Source organism: Mauremys mutica, chromosome 4 (genome assembly GCF_020497125.1).
Source record: "Mauremys mutica isolate MM-2020 ecotype Southern chromosome 4, ASM2049712v1, whole genome shotgun sequence".
In the NCBI taxonomy this organism is placed as follows: domain Eukaryota; kingdom Metazoa; phylum Chordata; order Testudines; family Geoemydidae; genus Mauremys; species Mauremys mutica.
Window position 1 is genome coordinate 49,453,915 of NC_059075.1, and position 18,019 is coordinate 49,471,933.

The 18,019-nt window shown below is 39.8% G+C and overlaps 1 protein-coding gene and 1 long non-coding RNA gene across 4 annotated transcripts in view; one reads left to right on the plus strand and one right to left on the minus strand.

The window, feature by feature from the left end:
- The window catches only part of HEATR5A (HEAT repeat containing 5A), a 131,917-nt gene that overhangs the window by 29,280 nt on the left and 84,618 nt on the right, over nucleotides 1–18,019 (plus strand). For all 3 annotated transcript variants that reach the window (XM_045016018.1, XM_045016016.1, XM_045016017.1), the window contains 4 exons: nucleotides 140–295; nucleotides 6,267–6,517; nucleotides 12,872–12,983; nucleotides 13,927–14,079. In XM_045016018.1, the coding sequence (XP_044871953.1) occupies nucleotides 140–295; nucleotides 6,267–6,517; nucleotides 12,872–12,983; nucleotides 13,927–14,079 (672 nt within the window). The remainder of the gene's footprint in view (nucleotides 1–139; nucleotides 296–6,266; nucleotides 6,518–12,871; nucleotides 12,984–13,926; nucleotides 14,080–18,019) is intronic.
- Nucleotides 8,881–18,019, minus strand: part of LOC123369932 — a 71,083-nt gene continuing 61,944 nt past the window's right edge. The window contains exon 3 of the long non-coding RNA XR_006579192.1: nucleotides 8,881–9,315. This is a non-coding gene — a long non-coding RNA (uncharacterized LOC123369932). The remainder of the gene's footprint in view (nucleotides 9,316–18,019) is intronic.

Below are 18,019 nucleotides of genomic sequence, written 5' to 3' on the forward strand. Positions count from 1 at the left end.
TTATGTGAGACAATTAATGATAGAAGAATATTTCTAATGTAGCTACCATATCATTGCATTCCTTTATTCTGTCTCTTTGTATTTTACTATTATTTTATTTTAATGTGCAATGATTTCACAGTTTTTAATGTGTTACCAGATGTTGTAATGAGTGACGGTAACTTGGAAACTCGGATTGGTACAACAGACGTAACAGCAAGCCAACATGTTCTTGTGTGTGCATTACATGAACTTGGAAGTCTCATACATGGTTTAGGCACTACTGCTGCACCATTGCTACAAGATTCCAGTACAGGTAATGGATTTGTCTGCAAAATATGTTCCTTGAGATTTTTTTGCAAATTTAATCGCATCAGTGTGTTCTTACTTTTGCAGAATATTCAGACTAACATATGGAAATATATGAACACAGAGAAGATATAACACATAGGAAATATATGAACAAATTGGAGAGAGTCCAGTAGAGAGCAACAGAAATGATAGATGGTTTGGAAAACCTGACCTATGGGAAAGGTTGAAAAAAGTGGACATGTTTAGTCTTGAGAAGAGAAGACCTGAGAAGGGACCTGATATTGTCTTCAAATACTTTAAGGGCTGTTATAGAGAGAACAGTGATGAATTGTTCTCCATGTCCGCTGAAGATAGGACAAAAAGTAATGGTATTAATCTGCAGCAAGGGAGATTTAGGTTAGATATTAGGACTTCGTAACTAAGAGTAGTTAAGCTCTGGAACATGCTTCCAAGGGAGGTTATTGCCTCCCCATTGCTGGAGTTTTAAGAACAGGTTGGACAACTCCCTGTCAATGATGGTCTAGGTTTATTTGGTCCTGCATCAGCTCAGAGGGCTGGACTTGAGGACCTCCCGTCTAGCCCTACATTTCTATGATTCTGTGATTCTATATCAGAAATGCACTCCTTTTTTAAATGTGTAACTTCTGTTGCATTCAGGCTCTTGAAAATTATTAGTGCTTCATACACTTGATCTCTAAAATCTATCAATTTCTCCTTCTGAAGCCTTTGGTTCTCTCTCCCATTGACTACTGCAACCTCCTTTCTGCCGTGCCAGCTTATTGTCTTGACCCATTCAGTCTGTTCAGAACACTGCTACTAATATCAGCTAGCTGTGTGGCTGCTCTGATTGCAATTACGTTCTTCAGATCCTTGCTGAAGAGACTTTCTTTTTCTCTGTGAAGTTCAAGCTCATCCACACCTTCAAGCCTCTGCATAACTCCATCTCAGCTTTGCTCTCATTTCCTCCTGTGCTGTTTGTGATCCTCCCTCATGACCAGTCCCTTTTCTAACCTTTTCCCATTTTCCTCCTCTTTGCTTAAACTCCCTCTCTTCATGCATCAGATAACCAACTTTTTTTCTTATCTATTTTTATCCTAAAATGTGCTGCTTGTATAAAGCCTTTCAAAGACTATCACCCAAACATCTATGCACCACCTCATAGATTCTAGGACTGGAAGGGACCTCAAGAGGTCATCGAGTCCAGTCCCCTGCCCTCATGGCAGGACCAAATACTGTCTAGACCAGGGGTCCCCAACCTTTTCAGGACCAGGGACCGGTCATGCCTGCGGAGGGAGCGCTCGTCCCGCGGCTCAGCTGGACCGCCCGCAGGCGTGCCTGCGGGAGGTCCACTGGCTCCGGTGGACCTCCTGCAGGCGTGCCTGCGGGCGGTCCAGCTGAGCTGCGCGACCAGCGAACCGTCCGCAGTCATGCCTGCGGGAGGTCCACCGGAGCCCCGGGAGCAGCGGACCTCCCGCAGGCATGACTGCGGAGGGAGCGCTCGTCCCGCGGCTCGGGTACACCTCCCGCAGGCACGCCTGCGGGAGGTCCACTGGGTCGGTTCGCGGCCCGGTTTGTAAGAGGCCGCGGACCGGTACCGGGCCGCGGACCGGGGGTTGGGGACCCCTGGTCTAGACCATCCCTGATAGACATTTATCTAACCTACTCTTAAATATCTCCAGAGATGGAGATTCCACAACCTCCCTAAGCAGTTTATTCCAGTGTTTAACCACTCTGACAGTTAGGAACTTTTTCCTAATGTCCAACCTAAACCTCCCTTGCTGCAGTTTAAACCCATTGCTTCTTGCTCTATCTTTAGAGGCTAAGGTGAACAAGTTTTCTCCCTCCTCCTTATTGACACCCTTTTAGATACCTGAAAACTGCTATCATGTCCCCTCTGTCTTCTCTTTTCTAAACTAAACAAACCCAATTCTTTCAGCCTTCCTTCATAGGTCATGTTCTCAAGACCTTTAATCATTCTTGTTGCTCTTCTCTGGACCCTCTCCAATTTCTCCACATCTTTCATAATACTCCAGTTGAGGCCTAACCAGTGCAGAGAAGAGCGGAAGAATGACTTCTTGTGTCTTGCTCACAACACACCTGTTAATGCATCCCAGAATCACGTTTGCTTTTTTTGCAACAGCATCACACTGTTGACTCATATTTAGCTTGTGGTCCACTATAACCCCTAGATCCCTTCCTGCCGTACTCCTTGCTAAACAGTCTCATCCCATTCTGTATGTGTGAAACTGATTTGTTCCTTCCTAAGTGGAGCACTTTGCATTTGTCTTTGTTAAACTTCATCCTGTTTACCTCAGACCATTTCTCCAATTTGACCAGATCATTTTGAATTATGACCCTATCCTCCTAAGTAGTTGCAATCCCTCCCAGTTTGGTATCATCTGCAAACTTAATAAGTGTACTTTCTATGCCAATATCCAAGTCGTTGATGAAGATATTGAACAGAGACGGTCCCAAAACAGACCCCTGCGGAATCCCACTTGTTATACCTTTCCAGCAGGATTGGGAACCATTAATACCTACTCTCTGAATACGTTTATCCAGCCAGTTATACACCCACCTTATAGTAGCCCCATTCCCTTTATTCCCGTAGCTAGTTTGAGCTCATTTTGTGCCTTTGCCTTTCTAATCTTGCCCCTGCATTCCTGTATTGTTTGCCTATATTCATCCTTTGTAATCTGTCCTAGTTTCCATTTTTTATGAGACTCCTTTTTATATTTTAGATCATGCAAGATCTCATGGTTAAGCCAAGGTGGTCTTTTGCCACATTTTCTATCTTTCCTACCCAGCGGAATAGCTTGCTTTTGGGCCCTTAGTAGCGTCCCTTTGAAAAACTGCCAACTCTCCTCAGTTGTTTTTCCCCTCAGTTTTGATTCCCATGGGACCTTACCTATCAGCTCTCTGAGCTTATCAAATCCACCTTCCTGAAATCTATTGTCTCTATTTTGCTGTACTCCCTTCTACCCTTCCTTAGAATTGTGAACTCTATGATTTCGTAATCACTTTCACCCAAGCTGCCTTCTACTTTCAAATTCTCAATGAGTTCCTCCCTATTTGTTAAAATCAAGTCTAGAACAGCTTCTCCCCAGTAGCTTTTTCAACCTTCTGAAATAAAAAGTTGTCTGCAATGCAGTCCAAGAACTTATTGGATGGTCTGTGCCCCGCTGTGTTATTTTCCCAACATATATCTGGATAGTTGAAGTCCTCCATCACCATCAAATCTTGGGCTTTGGATGATTTTGTTAAGTTGTTTAAAAAAAGCCTCATCCATCTCTTTCACCTGGTTAGGTGACCTGTAGTAGACTCCTAGCATGATGTCACCCCAGAGACTATCAACACTTCTGTCTCCTATGTCCATCTCCACCTCAGTCCAAGTGTGTACATTTTTAATATATAAGGCAACACCTCCTCCCCTTTCCCCGTCTATCCTTCCTGAGCAAGCTGTACCTCTCCACACCAACATTACAATCATGTTTATTATCCCACTAAGTTTCAGTGATGCCAACAATGTCATAGTTGTAGTTATCTATTAGCACTTCCAGTTCTTCCTGCTTATTACCTATACTTCTCACATTTGTATATAAGCATCTAAGATACTGATTTGATCTTGCCTCCCAGTTTTGCCCTGACCCTCCTTTCTCTCTGCCATTATGGCCCACGCTCCCTCCTATTTCTGGCCCATCTCCCAGGTCTCCGTGTTCCCCACTTACCTGTGGGCTTTGCTCACCTGTCCCCGTCGAACCTAGTTTAAAGCCCTCCTCACTAGGTTAGCCAGTCTGTGCCCAAATAGGGTCTTTCCCCTCCTCGAAAGGTGAACACCATCTCTGCTTAGCCGTCCTTCCTGGAATAGTATCCCGTGGTCAAGGAAGCCAAAGCCCTCCTGGCGACAGCATCTTCGCAGCCAGAGATTCACATCCACGATGCACCTGTCTCTGCCTGGGCCCCTACCTTTGACAGCAAGAATCAAAGAGAATACCACCTGCGCTCCAAACTCCTTCACCCGTACTCCCAGAGCCCTGTAGTCACTCTTGATCTGCTCAGTGTCACGCCTCGCAGTATCATTTGTGCCCACATGGGGTAGTAGTCAGAGGGCTGGATAATCCTCAACAATGCCTCCATAATGTCTCGGATACGGGCCCCTGGCAGGCAGCATACCTCCCTAGATGAAATGTCAGGGCGACAGATGGGTGCCTCCGTCCCCCTCAGAAGAGAGTCTCCGACCACCACCTTATGTTTCCTATTCGCAGTGGTGGCAGCAGACCTCTCAGCCTTAGGTGTACGAGGCTTCTCCTCCTCTACTGTAGGGGGTGATTCCTTCTCTCCTGTATCAAGAAGAGCATAACGGTTACCTATTACCACGGCGGGAGGGTTTGGGGCAGGGGTGGTGCACTGCCTGCTGCCAGAAGTAACCAGCTGCCAGTGTCCACCCTGAGCCATCTCCTTCACCAGTGGTATGTCAGCAGTCCTGTGTACCTGGACAGCTACCTCAGCTGTCTCCACATGGACACTGTCCAGGAATTGCTCGTGGTTTCGGATGCTCCTCAACCTAGCCACTTCCTCCTGTAGCTCCCCCACCTGCTGCCTGAGAGATTTCACCAGCAGGCACCTTTCACATTGGATGGTCCCCCCAGCCTGGATGTCAGTAAGTGGGAATTGCAAATCACGGTCTCTGCAAAACCACACCAGGATCTGGGTAGAAACCTCCATGATCAGGCGCTCTCTGGCTACAGGCGCAGGTGGAGGAGACAGAAGCAGTGCTGGCACAGGTGTTGCAGGTCTTCCTAACCATCGTAGGCCTGCCTCTGTCAAACTCCCTCTCAAACTCCCCTGTCTGCAGCCCCCTGTCCCCTTTGCCTGTACTGTACTCCTGCCTTTACTGTTACACAACGTACTTTTTATCTGTACTCTGAGTATCAGATTGAAAGTATATACTACTTAGAGTAAGAGTTGTCTTTTTAGTTCAGTGTCACACACACTGTGCAATGTGCTCAAATTTATATTTGACCAAATTTAAATAGAAATTTTTAGTTATTCTCTTATGTTTTCATTTTAGAGCAGTGAATGGTCTGTCCTATTTTGCTTTAGTGATTTAAAAATCATTACTCCAGATCTGTTGTTATATACTTTACCTCCAATCATGCAGTTGATCTGTGCAGGTGGGCATTGGTATCTATGCAGAGCTATATTGTATCCATCCATTATAGGCCTCATCCATGCATTGTTATTCATGCAGAGACACTGGTCTGCCTGCATGGATTTACTTGCTGGATCAGGCCTGTAATTACTTACCAAGGTACTTTGTAGACATTTCATGTTTGCTTAATGTATTAGAACAATGGTACAAATAGGATGACATTGATAAGAAATGTTGAGTTTGATATTGCAGTCTGGGTTGATAATTTAGTGTTATCTCAGTGCTCCCAGAAAAATTATACATACAGAAGCATAGTATATTTAGTGCTTTTGTCCAAAGAAGTAATTGTGTATTTGTAAATGTAACACTGGACTAGATAGGCCATAAAGAAGCTATCAGGATTTTATATCATTGTCGCTATAGACCAGTATGACGTGAAGGGGATGTGTTAAACAGAAACCACACTAAGGAGGAATAACATTTCAAAGGCGGCCCGCGAGCTGATTTTCAGTGGCACTCGCTGCCCGGGTTCTGGCCACCACTCCAGGGGACTCTGCATTTTAATTTAATTTTAAATATGCTTCTTAAACATTTTAAAAACCTTATTTACTTTACATACAACAATAGTTTAGTTATATATTATAGACTTATAGAAAGAGACCTTCTAAAAACGTTAAAATGTATTACTGGCACGTGAAACCTTAAATCCGAGTGAATAAATGAATACTTGGCACACCACTTCTGATAACTGTTTAGACAGTTAGCTTGCTCATCAGCCAGACTGCTTTGTCCACGGCTTAAGTATATTTATTTTTTCTTTCAGGGGTTCTGGATGCAGTAATTTCAGTTATTCTTCATCCCAGTATTTCAGTTCGACTAGCAGCAGCTTGGTGTCTACGCTGCATTGCTGTAGCATTGCCATCCTATGCTTCTCCACTTTTGGATCGCTGCATCGAGCGGCTTAGTGCCCTTAAGTCCTCCCCTGATGCAGTGACTGGATATAGTTTTGCTGTTGCTGCTTTGTTGGGAGCAGTAAAACACTGCCCATTAGGAATTCCACATGGAAAAGGGAAGGTAATGATCCTACTAATTTACTTGTAAGCAGTTCTGTTGTGCTCCTTCCTGAAGTGTCTCAAATGTATTTCTTATTTAGTTATGATATTACCACGCTGATTTTTTTTTTAATCTCATCTCATGATTGGAACACTGATTATTTTTTTCTCAAAATATTGATGGAGTAGTTTCTTTTATTAGGAAGAAAAGGATCCCTAAGAACACACATAATAATGCTATTTTCTTTACTCCATAAATTTAGTCATTTAAATCACTGATCAGGTAGTGTAACATTTCTGAATTGCAGATTTTCCAAAGAAGATCCATGGCATTGGTAACCTTAGTAAATATTCAGTCTGTTAACTTTTGCTAATTACAGAGTAGAGATGGACAGGGTAAGTTGCTGTTTAAGCAGGTTAGCAGTGTGTGTATGTGAGGGATACTCTCCTTTTTTGATGCTCTTCTCCTTCCTATTTCCATTAAATTATAAGAAAACACACCTCTTTGAGTCTAAACAAGCCTGAAACTTGGTTGCAGTCACTCATTGGCTCCATGCCTCTGGGGTTTGCTTAGCTGACGCCTTCAGCTCCTGAGGTATGCAGTCTGTTCAATGAATATGCATGATTTCTAACTTCCTTTGTTTGGAAAAACATCATAACTTAAAAGTTAGTGTTTAACTTTTCTCTTTTTATTCAACTCATTTTCTGAGATATTGTTGTATTAGAGTTCACCAGCAAATGAAATTCTATTTTCAAAATTTACAAACATTCCTTTTATATAAAGTTTTTTGTTCTCAAACCAGTCTTTTTTTAAAATTAAATTACTTTATAAAAAGTCTTTAGCTTAAATAGCTGTGAAAGAAGTTGTTTTTTTTTCTAACAGTTTTTCTAGAGATGATTCTTCATCTTCCTGAGTTGGGTGAGAGAGCTGCTTGAGCACTGCCAGTAATAAATTAATTAAATTCCCATTAATATAAATACTCTATACTCAAATGGCTTCTTTCATTAGCAGTCAGTTTAGCAAGGTCATTACATTTTAGGTTAGTACATAACACATTTTACCATTTAAATAGCAATGATATTAAGAGCTTTTCATTTACCAAACAAATTTGCAAGGATGCATTTCAGGTGTTTGCCACTTGAACTTTTAGGAAATAAACAAAAAAAATCAAATATTTCCAACTACAATGCTTTTCCTCAAGGCTTTTCTGAATGAAGTTTATAGAGATTATAAAATTCATTTAAGCAAGAATACTTCTAGAATTCTTTGTATGGGTTTACTTAGAAGTTTTTCTGTTAAGATAAAAAAAAACAAATGACTTTACACCAGTTTATTTTTTTTTAATTTTAGTTGGTGTCCTGGTCTAGATAAGACACTCTTAAGGTCTGTTTCTTGACCTAAGCTACTTACAGTTACAATTTGTTACAGCAATTAGACTACTATTAAATATTTTGTACAAAGCACAAATTTAAATAACCAATATATCTTTTAAACATAGTACAAAGGAAAATAGTATAAAAGTTAAAGCAAGGTAAAGTTTAAAATGCAGCTCTCCTGAGTTTGAATAACACTCTTAGAGCTAATAAGCATGGTTTTATGGCTAAGGAGGGGCTATCTTCTGGATGTTTGCTTGGCCGTGGGAGACAGAAACAAACACCTCCTCGAATTTCTTTAACCAGCCTGAATATAAGTAACTAAACTAACAGATACTGTTATATTTTCAAGCATCCTGGCTATAACATACTTGTATTTATAAATATTCATTCAATAAAGATGCAAACAAGTTTTTAACAACCTAATATTAATGTAAGTTATAATAATTTTATGAATATTTTTGCATTAAGATTGAGGTCTGCCCACCACACATCACTATTGCTTCTGGGAATGAAGGTTGATTCTAAAGAGCTTTGGCAAAGAGAAATTGGAAAGAGGAGGGAGACTGTAATTTGAGAGTAAACTTCTCGAGACCAGTTATGTTTTCAGAATTGTAAATCAGTAGGTTCTGTTTGAAGCCAGTGAAACTTTCTCTGAAGATTAAAGCTTCTGTAACACTGGCCTGACTTGCAAGTATCTTAAATTGGCAGGCTACCATTACTTGCCCCTTTCCCAACAACTGTATTGTTGAGTAAGAAAAGGCTGTGTTAGTCCACAATACAACTGAAGCTCATTAGGTTTTGCCAAAGAAAATGATCTTCTTTTATAAAACTAATTGGAAGTACATCCACAGATCTGTTGCCTTGCTCACTGTGTTATAATTTGCCTGGATGGACATTCACTTGCCACAGACTAAATTGAGTTAACACCTTCCTATGCCTTTAGGTGACTAACCACTGTACAAAGTAAAATTTTATTTATCCATATATCCATTCTGCCAAAACTTCCACTAGTCCAAGGTAGAAATTATATAAGATGGTTAAGACCCTTAACTAATTCCAACACCAGTTACATCCGTTCAGGCCATTTGATAGGATTTCACAAAACTATAATTAATTTCTCATATCAACATACCTGTAACATGTTCACACCAACCTACTCCACTAAGGAGGTAGGATATAATGTTTTGTATTAAGTTTCTGAATGGCTTTCATGAGAAGACCCAAGAAGAACATATTGTAGTGATCTAACCTGGAGGCAATAAAGATCTTGTGATGGAGACTGTTTTGCATCAGTCAGAAAGGCTTTGTCCTCTTAGTGAACTACAGATGGAAAAATATGGCACAGCACCAATGTCAGCTTTCTCTTTTTCACATCTGAGTGTCATTTTTCTCATTTTCCCCCTTCTTCAGCCCTCTGTTTCAAAGCTCGGAGAGGGAGCATGCCTATAAAGATTAAGAGATGTTGCTTTACTTAATATTATACCTCAGTAAGGTCAAGGGTACATTTTGATAAGATTTAAAATCTTTATTAAAGCTAATGTTAAACAAGTTATATAATACATAGGTTGAGAAAAGAGTGTCTGTACATCTGGGTATAGTGCTTAGATTATCCACAAATACAAAGTGTGTTTTTAAAAGTAATATGATACATAGAGTACATAATCATAAATAACCCAAATGTAGGTGAATAGATTTAACAATACAGTTTAGATATTAGAATCTAAATACTCAGGTACATCACTCATGAACAGTTGTACAGAGATTTGGTTGTGGAAAGCAAAATGTATCAATGAGTGGAGATTGTCCCTCAGTAATTGAGAATTAGGTTGGTTGTCCATTTAGAAAATACAATCCATGAGGAAAATATTTGTTACTTTCCTGACTGCGCTTTTCATCGGCACTCCAGCTCATCCCTCCTGGTATTACCAGTGTCCAGTAATGTGTTCTATCTGCATTGGCAATGGTCCTCTTCACCTTAAATTAATCCTAGCTATCTCTTAAGTATTACTGACCTCTAGCTATACAGCTGTATTGTAGTGCATACAATATTAATGGGTTAAATTTTCAAAAGTTCCTAAGTGATTTAGGAATCTAGGTCCCATTTTCAAAGGTGACTTCAGCACTTAGGAGCCTAAGTCCAGGTGATGGAGGGATTGTTTTTGGGACTGGAGAGGAGAACATTCTTAAATGTTAAAAACTTCATTTGCTGATTACTCAAAGCAATTGGGGTTGGGGAGAAGAGAGAGAACAAACTAAGTATTGCCTGAATAGCTTAATAACTTAATAGTTAAGAGTGCCATTTAAAATACTGTATACCCAAGTAGAATAAAAGAGAGACTGCAATTTATCTGGAAAACAACACTGTAACAAAGATTTCTTTTAAGAAATAAAGTAAGATGTCCTGGCCTAGGTGAGGTGGGGAAGAACAGAACAAAAAGAATTCTGTACCAGTTATAGAAGAGTTACAGTAGCTGTCTTCCGTTCTATCTCAAGAAAGCTGCCAAATTTCAGAGAGACCAGTCTAAACAGAGCAGTTGGGAAAAGGGAGTATCAAATATTTAGTACTCTGGATAGCAGCTATAGTGTATTAATGTATTTTCCTTTTGTGAGAGAGAGAGAGAGAGAGAGAGAGAGAGAGAGGTTAAAACTGCAGGATCAGATGAAGCAAAACAGGTAGCATATTAGCATATATTTAACATTCCAAACTATTGCTTATATTTCATGTAAAAATACCTCAAAAATAAGTCTCAGCTATTGGGGCATGAAGGGAAATACTGTCAGAAATCAAGACACAATTAATTGAAGCCAGTTGTACGACCGCTGTCAGCCATTCATCTGATAACTTCAGTAGAGGTTTGTGAGGGATGAGAGATTATTTTTAATAGTGACATTTTTAGAAGGTTGTTCTTTTGTTTTAAATGTACACTCTTTCAGATTACCTTACTTGATGTTTAACTTTAGATTAGTATTATTGGAATTAATGTTTTCGTTTCATTGAGTTTTTCATGGATTTTTTTTAAATGTGCAAATTAAAGGAAAACTATAGTATATTAAAGCTTTTATGATGATTACCTTGATGCTGATTAATTGTAACTGTACTTGAAAGTCTTGTCTTGGCAGTCTGACATAATGTGAAATACAGTAAATGCAATTCAACATATGGAAAGCATGAGTGACACATATGATTTGAAAAGGCCTGTGGAAAGATATGTTCTATTTGGTTGCTTAAAAATATACAATATTATGTATATTAAACTATTAATAAATTAACAGTGATGTACTTAAATAACAAAATTTACCTTACAGCAAATCTCAAAAAATCTCCTGCCTTTCCCATCCTTCCCGTTTACTGAACTTTACTTCCTATGTGTCAAACTACCGATGTATTTGTCCAAGGTACTTACATGACACACACACACCCTTTACCATAGGTTGTACCTCACAGACTTTCATGTATTTAATTAAACACCACCCCTGTGAGATAAGGAAGTGGTGTGTTTCCTTTTGTATGTTTGGGGGCTAAGGCACAGAGAATCTAAATCACATGCCCAGGGTCCCACAGAAAGTATGTGGCAGAGCAGGGACCTGAACTCAAATTTCTCAAGTTCTAGGCTAGTGCCCTAACCACCGAGCAGTCCTTTCTATCTCATGAGATTGGACATCCTGCTGGAGTGTAGCAGCAAAATGGCACCCTACTCAGGAACATGGAACTAGAGTTAGGTATTTTTAGCAATTGTGTTGAAAAAATTATTTAATAACAGAATCTATCTCCACTGAACTCTTCCTGTGAAGACTGAGAGCCATGAGAACAGTACTGCTGTTGTCTGTCTGGAGTAACACACCACTACCAAAGTCCTGTCTTTGTTCATCTCTTGCTGCTGGGGTCGGAATGACTCCCTTCCTATGACAAGAAACTGTTATGGGGGTAGGCCTTGTCCACCTGTTTGTCAGAATCTCACACGTCCTCTGTGCCACTTCTTGATGCAACCCCCCTCTGCATGGTACAACCTCTCTGAGCTCATCTGTAAGGTCCTTGTCATGACCATATTTAATTCCCTTTTAAAGGCCCCATTTTTGTTATGCTGCCTGTAGCCAGTTAAGCTAATTTATATGTATATACGTTGTATATAAATTGCCTGTTGTTACTCCCCTTTCCATGACCTCTGTCTACTTGCCTGTTTTTAGAGTGTGAGTTCCTCAGAGAAGGGACTGCCTTTCTTTAGGGTTTGGAGAATACCCAGCATATAGCGGGTTAAATAGTAATGCTAGAAATATCTCTTGATAGAGGGGTAGAGGGAATTATAGCTCTCAAATTGAACTCAACCAAGGAGAAGACTGGTCCCATGGCTTTATATTTATTTGTTATTTGTATTACCATAGCACCTAAGATCCCTAGTCATGGACCAGGACCTCATTGTGCTAGGCACTGTTGATTTTTATTTCTTTCCCTTGGTGATTGAGTATAATTGTGAGGCGGGGGCCAGGGGAGGAGGGTTAAAAGGACAGTTCCCCTCATTTGCAGTCCCTTACTCAGTAGTGATCTCAACCCAAGACGTGGGGAAAAGACTCCCTGGGAATAGGGAGTAGTACTACTCCTACAGAAGTGGGATGAGGGTGGTACTTGGTTTTTGTCCTTGCACACAGTGGGGGTGGGAGGGAGGGCATTGTACCGGAGACCTAGTGAACCTGCTGTACCAGGGCACAAAATTTCTCTTGATCTGCTTACATACCACGCCAACCTGTCCCCTGAATAGTTCAGTCCTGTAGCCTCTCTTTTGGGGCTTATGTTTCTCATAAGGCTTTGTTATTAATGTGTTGGCTAAGGACATGAACATGCTCCCATTGAAATAAGTAGGGAAATTTGCACATAACTTCACTGAGGGTAAAATCAAAATTTTTTGTTAGAAATAATCATTTGCATTTTTTCATTACATTGTGTTCGATTTCTGTGTACAATTACAAAGGTAGTGATGCTTTTTGTTTTTCAAATTTTGAATAGGTAATCATGACAGTAGCAGAGGATTTATTGTGTTCTGCTTCTCAAAATAGTCGCATTTCAATACAACGAACGCAGGCTGGATGGCTGTTGGTAGCTTCTCTAATGACATTAGGTAATAGGTTTCTAAAAGTACATATAAGACTAAATTAAAGTATGTCTTCTGATAAATCCATATGACTAGCTTTAATACTTGTGGTCCTTCTTTTGCCTGTAATATTTCTTAGTAAAAAAATCCAAAAATTATTAACATAAATTTAAATCTCTGATAAAAGATGCATAAAAGCATTGTTTGTTACCTTAAAACTTACTATTAACTCGGTGGGAGTTCTGCCTTCAGAACAACGACAGGATTGGACCAATACTACTTAAATATTAAAGATAATTTGCAAGACTAGTCCAGTAAAATTTTGTCATGACTGTAAATGTTCAGAATTGATTGGTATAATATGTGTGTCAGCACAAGATGAGGAGGATACCAAGATAAGTACAAGATGGAGGGAATATCAAGATCCTCACTGAATCTGTCAGGCACATGAAATATTGTTGAACTCTAATCATGCTTAATATTGTCAGAGTATTGACCCTGATACTTAAATCATTAGTCAAGCCCTCACTAAGTCTTTTTGTGTCCCTTTGCATGTTCTTAGCCTCCTTTCAGCATTTGAACCTGTTACTTCTGTCCACCAATCCTCTGTTTCCCTTTGATAAGAGAGAGATGTCTATATACTAAGAGGTGCCCAGAAATTTTGCATTTCTGAACATCTCCACCAAATGATTGATTTTTTTTCTTTTATGTTGTTCCTCAGCTGAGTCCCTATATGACAAAACTTGTCTAAAGCTAAATAACAGGTTTATAATGAATTTGGGAGAGACAACCTTAACAATAGCAGTGGGCATGTTTTGTACAAAATGGGGGACAGTGGCAGTAGGTTAAGGAATAATGCAAGAATGGGTGAAGGAAACAGTATAGACCTTTTTGAACATAGGTGAGCTGATTTAATATTTTACCCTTATGGTTCCTCAGATTTGTAATTGACTGTTGTTAAAACTTACAGGTCCTGCTGTTGTCCAGCACTATCTCCCAAGAATGCTATTACTATGGAAGTGTATCTTTCCACTATCTCCTAAAGATCTAGAAACAGAGAGGAGTCGGGGAGATTCATTTACATGGCAAGTGACATTGGAAGGGCGTGCTGGTGCTCTCTGTGGTAAGCAAAGTTTTTAGCATATTCTCTCTTTTTGATTATTTGTCCTTCAGACGACATAAAGAAAACCATCAATGCAGAATTTATGCTTGTTTTTAATTACCTCCATAACAGACTCTGCTTTCATGTGTGTATGTCTGTACGATTATATTGGTAACGCTTGTGGTGGTGGGTTTTTTTCTCATCCTGATGTGTTATATTTCCAAAACAACAACCTATGTAATAACTGTTGCTAATCTTTTTATTATTTTTTTATTTATGTTGCAATAACACCTAATGGTCTCAGTCAGGTCGGACTCTGTTATCCTAGGTACTTTACAAATATCTGATAAATGACAGTCTCTTCCCTAAATAGCTTATATTCTACAAGACAAGATATAATAGGTGGATGAGATAAATGTGTGCTAGGTTGGGGTGGGGAGGATGGGATAACAAATATAATGGGGCGGTTGCACTTTTTAGCCAGGGAGTAGCAGGGTTCACAACTCACCACCTGCCTACCTTTTTATCAGGTTACAGTTTTCTACACACGTTATTAAAGATTAGGGTCATCAAGCAATTAAAAAAAATTAATCACTATTATGTGATTAAAATAATCGTGATTAATCACGCAAATTAATCGCGCTGTTAATAGAATACCATTTATTTAAATATTTTTGGATGTTTTCTACATTTTCAAATATATTTCAATTACAACACAGAATACAAAGTGTACAGTGCTCACTTTATATTTATTTTTGGTTACAAGTATTTGCACTGTAAAAAAAACAAAAGAAATAGTATTTTCAGTTCACCTAATACAAGTACTGTAGTGCAATCTCTTTATTGTGAAAGTTGAACTTACAAATGTAGAATTATGTACAAAAAATAACTGCATTCAAAAATAAAACAATGTAAAATTTTAGAGCCTGCAAGTCCACTCAGTTCTACTTCTTGTTCAGCCAATTGCTCAGACAAACAAGTTTGTTTACATTTACAGGAGATAATGCTGCCTGCTTTTTGTTTACAATGTCACCTGGAAGTGAGAACAGGCATTCTGATGGCACTGTTGTAGCCAGCATCGCAAGATATTTATGTGCCAGATGCGCTAAAGATTCATATGTCCCTTCATGCTTCAACCACCATTCTAGGGGACATGCGTCCATGCTGATGACGGGTTCTGCTCGATAACAATCCAAAGCAGTGTAGACCGACACATGTTCATTTTCATTATCTGAGTCAGATGCCACCAGCAGAAGGTTGATTTTCTTTTTTGGTGGTTCAGGTTCTATAATTTCCACGTTGGAGTGTTGCTCTTTTAAGACTTCTGAAAGCATGCTCCAGACCTCATCCCTCTGAGATTTCGGAAAGCACTTCAGATTCTTAAACCTTGAATTGAGTGCTGCAGCTATCTTTAGAAATCTCACATTGGTACCTTCTTTGCGTTTTGTGAAATCTGCAGGGAAAGTGTTCTTAAAATGAACAACATGTTCTGGGGTCATCATCTGAGACTGCAATAATATGAAATATATGACAGGATGTGGGTAAAACAAAGCAGGGGACATACAATTCTCCCGCAAGGAGTTCGATCACAAATTTAATTAACACGTTTTTTTTAAGGAGCATCATCAACATGGAAGCATGTCCTCTGGAATGGTGGCCAAAGCATGAAGGGACATACAAATGTTTAGCATATCTGGCACGTAAATACCTTGCAATGCTGACTACAAAAGTGCCATGCAAATGCCTGTTCCTTTCTGGTGACATTGTAGATAAGAAGAGGACAGCATTATCTCCTCTAAATGTAAACAAACTTGTTTGTCTGAGCGATTGGCTGAACAAGAAGTAGGACTTAGTGGACTTCTTGGCCCGAAGTTTTACATTGTTTTCTTTTTGAGTGCAGTTATGTAACAAAAAAAAATCTACATTTGTAAGCTGCACTTTCACGACAGAGATTGCACTGCAGTACTTGTATGAGATGAATTGAAATACTATTTTATCATTTTTACAGTGCAAATATTTGTAATAAAAAATAATATACACTTTGATTTCAATTACAACACACAATATAATATATATGAAAATGTAGAAAAACACCCTGAACAGGCCCGAGCTCATCTGATCTCAGAAGCTATGCAGGGTCGGGCCTGATTAGTACTTGGATGGGAGACCTCCTGGGAATACTGGGTGCTGTAGGCTTGGGGAGGAAGGATAGTTCAGTGGTTTGAGCATTGTCCTCCTAAACCCAGGGTTGTGAGTTCAGTCCTTGAGGGGGCCACCTAAGGATCTGGGACAAAATCAGTACTTGGTCCTGCTAGTGAAGGCAGGGAGCTGGACTTGATGACCTTTCAGGGTCCCTTCCAGTTCTATGAGATATGTATTTCAGATGGTATTCTATTGTTTAACAGTGCGATTAAAACTGTGATTAATTGCAATTAATTTTTTGAGTTAATCATGTGCGTTAACTGTGATTAATCGACAGCCTTATTAAAGAGGTAAGTTTTGAAGAAGAATTTGGTGGTGGCCATACAGATTTTGTCTAGGAGTTTCTTCTACTTGAAAGTCATGGGAGAAACAATGCAAGTGATTGTCAGAGAAGTAAAGAAGTCGGGTGATTGAGGCTGTCATTGGCAGCAAAGCAAAGGCGAGGAATGATAAATAATGAGTGATTATTATAAATAATAAGTTGAATCGATAGATTTGGACCAGTGCTTTAAAAGTGCAGCAGGTTGAAATAACCTGCAGGCCCAGGATATAAAAATTCTAAGAGGCAAGCCTGTATTGCTGAGGGTGCACATTTTTAATACTGCTTTTCCCACTTACCCACCTTGTGGGAACAAGAAGTAGGTGGAGCTCTCTACACGCACACGCACACACACACACGCACACACACGCACGCTTCCCCCACCACAACCCATCACCGGGGTGGGACAGAAAGAGCCCAACAGCTCAGAGCAGTGCTATTCCCTCTTTCTTTTTCACTTCTTCCTCTGGTGAGTGATGGGATGGCACCTCTGCTTCTCCTCTTGCTCCCTCTGGCAACATCCATCCTTCTAGGGAAGGGAGAGAGGGGATCCAGCTGCAGGTTCCCACAGACCTGGGAGGTGGGGATGAAAAACCCCAAGACCTGGAGGAAGAAGGTGTGAGGCTGGGGAGCAGAACAGACTGGAGAGGGCAAAACAGGTGTGGAGATAGAACAGATGGGGGACTGGAGAGAGGAAAACTGATGGGGGAGCTGGAGGATCAGAATTAATTGCTAGACAGGGGGATGGGCAGATGTGGGGATGGTGAAAGTCCCCTTATTTCAGACCACTTTAAGCGCTAGTTAGGACTAAGTTTAGAAAGTGACAGCAAGAAGTTTGTGTGTGTTGCCGTGGGAAAAGGAGGCAGTGGAGGGAAGGACTTGCAGAGAATACTGATGTAGTCCAAATGACAAGCCAGGAAGATTATCTTAGTGGCTGCATTTTGAATGAACTTGAAGGGGGACAAGGTTGCAGGCATCAAGGACATAGAGGAGGAGATAACAGAAGTCAACACATGAAATGATCACATTTGGACAAGATTTTTAGTGGTATGGGCACAGAGAAGAGGTTAGATCTTGGAAATGTTGTGCAAGGTGAAGCTATAAGATACAGATATGGCCTGGGAGATGTGTGTTCTTGATTGGATTTTATTCATATCCTTTAAAAATCTTTTTCCAGAACAAAAGAATATTTGTTTGTAAGCCTACTTAATTAGGTGCTTTGCTTCAAATAAAATTAATTAAAAAATTAATATTGCAAAGTGATGTAGCTAAATAGTGAATGAGAATCTTTGGTAATACACATTGGGGAAGAAGCTATTTACTTTAGGATTTTTAAATACTAATATAGTGGACATTTTTCTCTCTAGTCAAACTTGACAGAGATGTAAAAAAGAATTTTTGAAAGTGACTTGGTCAGTTAGAAACAGTTAGAAAGGCCTT